Below are 10,144 nucleotides of genomic sequence, written 5' to 3'. Positions count from 1 at the left end.
GAATATTTTTGTCGATAAAAGTAAATTAATATCTTTATTTGTTACAAGTAAAGATCCATCATAAAAAGGAATCAGTATTTTTAATCATGTTGCGCAAGAGTCAGTAGAGTAGAGACGGGATGAAGGTTCAGTGTTCTCATCCTCATTACTTCAGTTTGTTCAATCTTTCTTCTTATGAAATCAAAACCATTTCAAGACTTGATATATAAAATCAGATCTGTTTCCGTTTTATCAGTGATGCTGATGACGGATCAGGACTGAACATGTCTGAGTGCCAACTTCTGGTTAAAGACAAACAGTTAATATTTCTTTATGTTCAAGCATCAAGCAAGCTGTAAAAATGATCTAAACCATGGCTGTAAGATGTTAAATGAGCTCCTATAAACAGAGCTTATGGAGCTAACCGGACCTGGTTCTGGTCCCCCTGCAGGGGGCGCAGAAACCCTTTGAGGACGTGATTGACGTCAGTTCAGGTGATTCCCACAGAGCAGGGATGAAACCAGTCTCATTCATCCGACAGGTTAGTTCCGGTGTTTCTGTTTATCCATTAAATCCCGTCACCTGATGTTTCCTGTTGGTTCCATCATGGTGGATTTATTGTGATTAATTTCATCCTTTTCTTTTTTTCTCCTTTTTTAACCACATTTTTCAGTTTTACAAGAAAGTGTTTAGATAGAAACTACATCTGACTGCCAGGAAGCTTCTGAAAGGTTTTGTGGAATGTGACTCTTCTTCTCAGGTCCTGGCGGTGTGTTTGCACCCGGAGCTGCTGGAGGACCACAGTCTTCCCCTGGATGTCAGGCTGAGAGCTCAGAGGCTCCTCCAGGCCTGTGATGGGGAAAGTGTGGGTGAGCATCCAGACTTATTCCTCTACAAGCTGTGCCATGTTTAAATCCTGGCCAGAAGGCAGAAATAATGATGCTTCGCGTAGGTTCCTACACTGCCTCCTCTGGGCTGCTACACGTCAGACAAAACATCACCGAGTTCATCACGCAGCGAGACGCAGGAGTTCCTGCAAACAGCAACAACATCTTCATCGCTGCTGGCACCCAAAGAGCTCTCATGGTAGGAATATGATGTCATTTATTGCAGCATTTACTGGATTTCTACAAGACTTTACATGCATAATGAATTATTACATTTTGCACCAATATGCATAGTTTTGACAAAAATAATAAATAGATAAAATATGTTTAAAGACACACTAGTCTAAACAAATACATCAGTCTGATGATAAAGGATACTAATGATCAGTTCAAATGGAAAATATTAATTTAGTTCAAGACTCTAGTTAGAACAAAGATTTACAGTTTTACACACTTATTCCAGTGTTCTTTGCATGATGTAAATAGTTTAACACTGCATTACTGAATATTGGCTGATTTCCACACATTGGCGCGGTTTAACGACAGCTACCTCAGCATCCATCTTGCATCCTGTCTCTTCTCTCAGCTTTCTCCAGCCAGTAAAAGTCTTATCTTAATGTCCTCTTTCCTTTCTTTGCGGAATCAGACATGGAGCTCCAGTGTGTTGTAATCCGGTAACTGGTGCAGTAAAGTTAAACCCAGCTGTAGTGTGATGCTTCGGGCTGGAAATGAAAGTTTTAAGGCTGGAAAATTATATAATGTAGATTAAACTTCTTCTTCTTGAGAGGCGTAACTACGGTACACTTCCTGTCAGCTGATGGACTCCAGAGATGTTTACCTGTGTAATTCTTCTATAAAAACATCTGTAAAACTACTCAGGTTCGCTCTTTAGCTCCTACTTTTGCACAGTTCCTCTGATCTGACATGACTTCACTAACTCCTAGATGTACTGAGATTCTTTCCTGTTTTTATTGAACGTAAAGTGGTTTTCTAGCAGGAGGAGATAACAATCCCACTTTCTACATTGTTCCAGCTGAATTTACTCTGACACAGTGACACATGTCTTGATTCTGACTCTTCTGCTGTAATCAGAGATTCTGCTTTATGATCTTGCGGTTGTGACGATGAACTGGATTTATTTTGGGTGTGTTAGCTCAGACAGGAGGCAAACAAAATAATCCCTAACGACGAGGTTAAAGTTTGACAAGCAGAAGGTGTTACAGTCTGTTTTTGGTTGAAGAACAAATTGTTTTTCAGTTAAATGTCTGACTGAGCTCAGGATGAAAACTAAATATGTTATCTAATGTCAAATGCTGCCTCCTAAATCTAAATAAAAACACATTTTTAATAGGAAAATATTGAATTATCCAATGATTCGGTGATCAAACCTATATTTTACACTATTAATGATCTTTTTCCCCAAATTATTTAACAACCTGTTTTAATCCTTTTAACATTTTCCTTTATACTTGCTCAGAATATTTATACTTTACTTTCCAGAACAGTTAATAGAAGATCAGGATTTTAGGGGTCCGTCAGGCCAAACCCAGACAGCTGGTCGAGACAGGCAGCAGCATGAAGCCTTGAGTTTTGTGTTCAGGTGGTTGTGAAGCTGCTGTCCAGAGGGGAGGGGCAGAGTCAGACAGGTGTGTTGACCCCCTTGCCGTGCCCACACACACTACCAGCTCTGCTGGATGAGGCCGGGGTGACGGCGGTGCCATATCAGCTGGCGGAGGAGCAAGGATGGGCTGTGGATGTGAAGGAGCTGCGCCAAGCGCTGCGGGCCTCTAGAGGGCGCTGTGAGCCCAGAGCCATTTACATCAGCAACCCAGGAAACCCAACAGGTACACGACACACTGCAAAAGCAAAAGGCACTGTTGTCATGGCTACTGATGCTGCTGTTGGTCCTCTCAGGCCATGTGCAGGACAGGAAGTCCATACAGGAGGTGATTCAGGTGGCAGCGACTGAGAGACTCTTACTGCTGGTTGATGAGGTGACATGACCCATCTTCTCTGACTGGGTTGTAGTTCTGGATCCACCAGGACTTTCTGGTCTCATTCATTCCCATCCCCTGCTCCCCAGGTGTATCAGGACAGCGTGTACGGACCAAACACACAGTTCGTCTCCTATAAGAAGATTCTGTTTGAGATGGACCAGGAGTTCAGAGACACTGTGGAGCTGGTCTCCTTCCACTCTTTGTCCTGCGTCTCTGTGGGAGAGTAAGTCCTGAAACTTATCCCACACTGAGGACTTTTTAAAATCTGACTGAACTGGTAAAACTGTCAGCTGAAGTCCAATAGATCAGCTGCATGAGATCCTACAGTGTAGAAGACGTTTGCAGACAGCAGGAAGCAGCAATGCTAACATGTAGTATGATGGGGAGAAACCATAGACTGTATATAAAGAGATGGGCGGAGCCTCCGTGACGTCAACCGTTGGTTTCTAAAGAGCTGAACTGAAGCTCGGTGGGCGGTTCCTACCATCACCATCTTGGCAGCGGCATGCGCGTCGTCTCGCCCGGAAAATACAAATATGGGCAAAGAGGTGGAGCTGAGAGGGGGGCCGTGAGCATCATGGTGGATGATTGACATTGAGCGAACTCTGAGCTTTCTGTAGCTAAGAGCTAACCTGGAGATAACAGGGACTAACCAGCTAACGGAGATAAGCAGGCTAAAGCTAAGTCACGTTGTTAACCGGCTAAAAACCGTGGTTGTTCTACGTTCTTCTGACTTGAAGCGGGAGATTGGGTACCTGTCAATCAACGGGGCACGCCCCTAAATATGTCAAACTTCAAGATTAAATTACTCTTAAACGGGCGAGTTAGAAAAAAAATTCACTCCCCCCACAGTTGTCATGAAGGTAAACCTGACCTATTAAACCTAAAATGGATTTTTGAACCAGGCTGTAAACATGTTTATTTCTGCTGTGAAGTTGGTCTTTTTTAACATGGGAGTCTATGGGGATTTGCTCTGTTTTGGAGCCCCTAGTGGATGAAGGGGGAACTGCAGTTTTATGCACTTTTGCATAGGCTTCATTTTTCACCGGGTTCGTCCATCTTTTACATACGGTCTATGGAAGAAACTCAGCTAAAAGACCCTACTGAGCACTGGAATCCAGACCCAACACAGTTCACACACCAAGCATCATATGCAAACAAGGCGTCATGTGCAAGCAGAGACTGCTGGTCTCATCGCCGTGGGAACCACGTGGATTCTTATTTCATTCACTTTGTCTCCATTAGCAACATCAGATTATTCTCATTGGGTTTAAAATGCACAACAAAGGTCTAAAAGTGGTGCAATTCCTACTTTTCCTCAGGCTACTCATTTCTTTACAAAAGCATGCAACACATTTCGTTTGAGTAACACGATGACGTAACTTTCCACGCAGCTGAATAAACCATAAATACTGAAAAGAGAGCGAGAAAAGCCTGAGGAAGGCGGGAAAAGCTACAGTGTGAAGGTTTTCTGCCAAAATGTTTTATCTGATAGGAGTTTCAAACACGGTTTAGTGAAACCACATTCACGGGAGCGCGCACTGGTATTGCATTGACAGGAACCTGCGCACATTCACACACCTGTGCACCACACACACCTGCACATGAACACTAAGCGCGTGTTCGTCTCCTCTCATCTGTCTCTGTAACCATGAATAGTTTATTATCATATATGCCTCCCCCCTCTCAGAGTTTTAGAAGCGCAATAAAAGCAACACGTGCTAGTTCGCGCATTAACACAGCAGACACTTACCGGCGTGGTGCGGCCGCATCCAGGTGTGTCCCTCCGATAAAACAAGGAACCATTTTTTGTTGTTTTGTAAACCGGAAGAGCAGAAACATGTGACATATTCTTCCTGTTATTTAAAGCTTCTTGTCTGTTAAAGTTTTTGTGGCCAATAATGTTTTTTTTCTTTACCTAGTCTAGAATTGGTAAAAAAAACAAAACAAACAAACATTATATCGTGTTCAAGTCCTGGTTAATCATATATTATTGCTCAAAAATATCATACTTTTTAAAAAAAAAAATTAAACTGTGACATAAATTGTGACAAAACAACTTCTGCCTTTAAAAATTTCATTTATTCATATCTGCTTTAACTTACTCTTAATTCTACAAGTTTTTGTTTATCTTTATTTAGCAATTGTTAATAAATGATGTAATATTTAACTGTATTTTCATTCCAGAAAATGCTTTATAATTTATGAAAGCTATAATCTATCAAATTAGTCCTATATATATATATATGGTAAATGGACTTGTAATTCTATAGCGCTTTTCTAGTCATGCAGACCACTCAAAGCGCTACTTGTCCCATTAACCCATTCACACACACACACACACACACTCATACCCCCATAGGCACATCGGGGGGCAGCTTGGGGTTCAGTGTCTTGCCCTAGGACACTTTGGCCTGTTATGGGAAGCCTATATATATATATATATATATATATATATATATATATATATATATATATATATATATATATATATATATATATATGTATATATATATATATATATGTATATATATATATATATATATATATATATATACACACACATATATATATATATATATATATATATATATATATATATATATATATATATATATATATATATATATATACACACACACACACACATATATATATATATATATATATATATATATATATATATATATATATATATATATATATATATATATATATATTAACATGATAATAAAAAAATATTCTTGCCAAGTTTTGTACAACAAGCCCTTAAATAATAATAAAAACAATACTAATAATAATAATAGAATAGTGGAAAGTACAGGTTTTATTCCTAAAGGTTTAATCAACCGAGCAGGAAACAAACCAGCAACATCATCTTTGCATTCATTTTAAGATGAGGTACAGTGACTTATCACTCATCATCATCATCATCATCATCATCCTCATCATTTGCAGCAGCAGAAGGCTTATTGAACCTTGATAGCTAAATCTTTGGATTAATTCTCTTTCTACCGTCCACATGTGTCCAGGTGTGGTCTGAGAGCAGGATACATGGAAACCATCAACATGGATCCAGACGTGATGCACTTTGTTGACACCATGCTGTGCACTGACATCAGCACTCCAGTCACAGGGCAGCTCGCTCTGGATCTCATGCTGAACCCCCCCAAACGCGGAGACCCGTCGTATGACACATACATCCAGGTGAGAACTGATCAGAACAGTTGGCGTAGTTTTACTTCCTACAATCAGCACTGTGTTGCTGTGTTCACTGCAGGAGACACTCTTCACGTGGACCACTCTGTCACACAATGCTCAGCGGGCTGCAGAGGTCCTGAATGCTCTGCCAGGGATGAGCTGTCAGCCTGCGATGGGGGGGGTCTACCTTTATCCCCGTCTGGATCTACCTGCAATGGTCCGGAGGCAAGCAGGGGTAGGAAACGTCACAATGCAGCAACCCACACCAGTTTTCCATGCCAGCTCATTTCTGCAGATTTTTCCAAACATTTTATTAGTTTATGTCATGGCATGTGGCCGAACGGTCCCACGGAGCCCTTCGGGGTTCCTGGAGACACTTTGGAGGATATGTAAGAAAAAGAATAAGACAGACAACTTGTTCTGTATTTATGTCCTTCTGACTTCATAGTTCTTATTCAGTTTGTTTCATGAGATGAGTCAGTTGAGATGGTCAGGATTTACACACACGTTTATATAATCTTTAGATCTTGTAACTCACTTTAATAATAATGTAAACTAGAGACAATATCTGTGATGAAATGTTTTGGGATTTTTATACATCCCATATAATCTAAAAGTTGTAATAAATGTGTAAATAAGTAAAATCAATGAAACATGAAAATTAAATAAGAAATCAAATGACTAAAAGAAACATAGATAGAAATATATAATATAAACATAATGCAGAGAATTCTTTAACCCTTTCATGCATAGTGGCCATATGGTGGACTCCTATTTAGTAGCTTTTTTCTTGCATATTCATGAATGAAGATGTTATTTTTGTAAATAAACCACTTCAGTGGATGTTAGTGGGTCATCCAATACTTTTCCATTCACTGGAGAATAAATAAATATATAATATAATTGAACATAATGTAATTACGAAAGTTTGCCTTTGTGATCAATAGAAAAAGAAAATGATACATTGATATTTTATAGCAGATTTACATAATATAATTATGATTATATATTATTTTATAAATATTTTATAGAAGACATTCAAAGAAATCATAAATTATGAAAAGTTCTACATATCACTAATAAGCAAAAAATTATCATTTTATTTGTCTTTAGAGGTAAAATACTGTATTTAAAAAATATTGCATTTTTTTTATTATTTCATGCATGAAAGGGTTCATATGGAATATAAATTATTTTGTATTTTTTTAAAAATAATAAATAAATAATTTTGATTTAAAAATGTAAAATTAGTATATATCTTAAAAGGAATAAATATTATAAAATATCTATCGATATATTACATATAGTACATAAAATAAAAAATTTAAACAAGATAAATACAATGTAGTAGGTAAACAAATAAAATAAATAGATATAATAAAATAAATTATTTATATTAGTAACCAAATTTTAACTACAGCTGAAACTGGATTTGTTTTCTCAAGAAACTTCAGGTTCTTTATAATATTTTCTAAAAATATTGTTTATTAAATGTAAACATCTTCATGATGTACTTGTACATCTTCACTGAAATAAGGGGGTACGTAGGAGTTTTTCTTTTTTTACTGGTCATTATGCTGTTATTTTACTGGTCTGACCCTCTGGCAACTAAACCATAAATGAACACCTGATGGATTGATGATGATTCCCTGTAAAAACAGCAGAATCAGCTTCAAGGTCCCAGATTATGCAAAAGCTTTTCCAAGAGTCAGAAGCTGCGTTTCCATTATATACATACATATATATATATATATATATATATATATATATATATATATATATATATATATATATACATACATACATACATACATACATACATATATATATATATATATATATATATATATATATATATATATATATATATATATATATATATATATATACATACATACATACATACATACATATACATACATACATACATACATACATACATACATACATACATACATACATACATACATACATACACACATATATATATATATATATATATATATATATATATATATATATATATATATATATATATATACATATATAATTTTTTTTTTTCAAAATAAAAGTGATATATGACAGTTTCAACAAACAATTGCAATTTGAACAATGTTAACCTGAAGTCTCGTAAAATATCACCCAGCTGAGGAGACTTTACGAGAATTGCGGCCGATGCAAGGTCCATGTGGTTATTTTAGGGGTTTCTACTTCCTGTGGAGAATTTTCTACGGCTTTTCAAAGCTTTTCTCCATTTTCTTTTCTAAAACTCTGAAATTAGCTGTTTGTTCCGCACCGTGCTATCTCTACCAGAAATGAACTGGTCACAAACCCCCACCTGGAACACGTAAATGTGGTAAAAGTGTTTCCATTACACTTTTGCAACATATTTCTATATCGAAAAGACTGAAAAACTACCTTATGAGAGCGTAAAAACTGTTTAGTGATATTCGAGACTTTTAACAAACTGTAGGTATTTCCATTCGCTTTGTTTTTTACTGCAATATTTAGTTTTTCACAGTTCTAGGTGTAATGGAAATGCACTTTGAGATCTTTCCCTTTGTGACATCAAGAAAAGAAATATTTACTCTAGTAGTTGACCTGCCCCCTGGCCAGGCCCGCCCCACCGAGCAGCCACCAGCCAGAGCCGCATCCCCCTGAGAGGGAGGAGGACTGGCCGTGTACCAGTGCAACTTAATAGAGTGACTTTTGGAAGGACTACAAAAAAAAAAAACAAAAAACTACAAAAATGTTTGACCTCTGTAATTGCAAACGAAGACTACTGTACCAAATATTAACATTAATTTTCCTCAGGTGTTCAAATACTTATTTGCTGCTAGAACATACAATAAAATACATTCAATTTAAATATTAAATATTTAAATTTAATATTTAAATAATTTATTTCAATGAATAATTAAGAAAACATACAATGTGATTTCCAGAGATTTTATTAGATTACGTCTCACAGTGGACACGCAGCTAAGATGAAAATATCAGACCCTCCTTACTTTCCTGTTTCCAGTCTGACATGTAGACATACCAGGTTCTCCTCACTGGGAGGAGCTGCAGAAAAGAAACAATGCTCAGGATCTTGTGTTTTTAGATGCAGGAGGTGGAAGCAGATGTTCTGTACTGTCAGAAGTTACTGGAGGAGGAAGGTTTGCTCGTAGGTGCAGGTCAGCAGGGTGGAGCAGCTGGATCCCATCACCTCAGGTGAGAGTCACGCTGAGTCTGGAACTGTACAGGACCTTTTCTATACAAAACATGTGATTTTTGTCCTTTAGGCTCTCTGTTCTTGTTCCTCCGGATATGCTGGAGAAGGTCCTGTCTCGTCTCTGTTCTTTCCACCTTCGCTTCATGAACGGACACAGAAGTCTGACAGGCAAAGACCAGAAGGAAAATCCTGATGGTGTGGTCATCAGTGGAGAAGGAAAGACCTTCAGCTCCAGCGTTCATCGGATGGAAGACGTCTAACAAGCACAGAATGGTTGAAAGATCTCATTTCCGCTGGCGTAAATCAGGGTGGAGCAAGCCTTGTTGCAACACCTCTTGTTAAACACAGACCTGAACTCAGCTTGAATAGTCTTTTCCATGGACACATGAACATATTTTACATGTCTGACGCCTGCAGGTCCAACGATTCCAGGTCTTACCAGACATTCTGGTGTCTGACTAAAATGACCTAAAACACCACAAGCTAACACACCTTCATGTCATCTGGGAAGTAATTTATCAGAATAACCATGCTGCTATCTTTTCTTTCAGATTTATTTACTATCAAAACAATGAAGAGGGGACCTTGGTCCTCATGCACAGCTTATTGTCCTGCGGTCTAGTATGAGTTACTGTCCAAAGTGATACCTGTTAAAGAAAGAGTTCAGGACTCCTGCAAGAATAAAAGCTTTCAGCAGTTTACTGTGAACCAACAAGCAGATTCACTGTCTTCCTGCAGCATCGCAGACCGTGCAGTTTGGTGTGTCTGAGTGTTTTTTTCCAGATGCAAGGCGGCTTCATTCAGGAAGTAAGGGTTTGGGAAACGCAGGCTGTCAGAAAATACAGGAAAATGTTGTTAAACTT

The 10,144-nt window shown here is 37.8% G+C and overlaps 1 protein-coding gene across 1 annotated transcript in view; it reads left to right on the top strand.

Annotated features, from left to right (window-relative positions):
* LOC306759511 (alanine aminotransferase 2-like) overlaps positions 1-9,541 on the top strand; it is a gene marked incomplete at both ends in the record, with an annotated part of 10,962 nt that extends 1,421 nt beyond the window's left edge. The window contains 10 exons of the mRNA XM_079245180.1: positions 431-520; positions 740-848; positions 932-1,065; positions 2,467-2,710; positions 2,781-2,860; positions 2,950-3,086; positions 5,896-6,070; positions 6,144-6,299; positions 9,171-9,280; positions 9,352-9,541. Of these exons, the coding sequence (XP_079101306.1) occupies positions 431-520; positions 740-848; positions 932-1,065; positions 2,467-2,710; positions 2,781-2,860; positions 2,950-3,086; positions 5,896-6,070; positions 6,144-6,299; positions 9,171-9,280; positions 9,352-9,541 (1,425 nt within the window). The remainder of the gene's footprint in view (positions 1-430; positions 521-739; positions 849-931; positions 1,066-2,466; positions 2,711-2,780; positions 2,861-2,949; positions 3,087-5,895; positions 6,071-6,143; positions 6,300-9,170; positions 9,281-9,351) is intronic.
* Between the last annotated feature and the right edge of the window lie 603 nt (positions 9,542-10,144).

The sequence above is a fragment of the Telmatherina bonti genome (genome assembly GCF_933228915.1).
Source record: "Telmatherina bonti genome assembly, chromosome: 8".
NCBI classification, from domain to species: domain Eukaryota; kingdom Metazoa; phylum Chordata; class Actinopteri; order Atheriniformes; family Telmatherinidae; genus Telmatherina; species Telmatherina bonti.
This window is presented reverse-complemented; position numbering and strand designations above follow the sequence as displayed.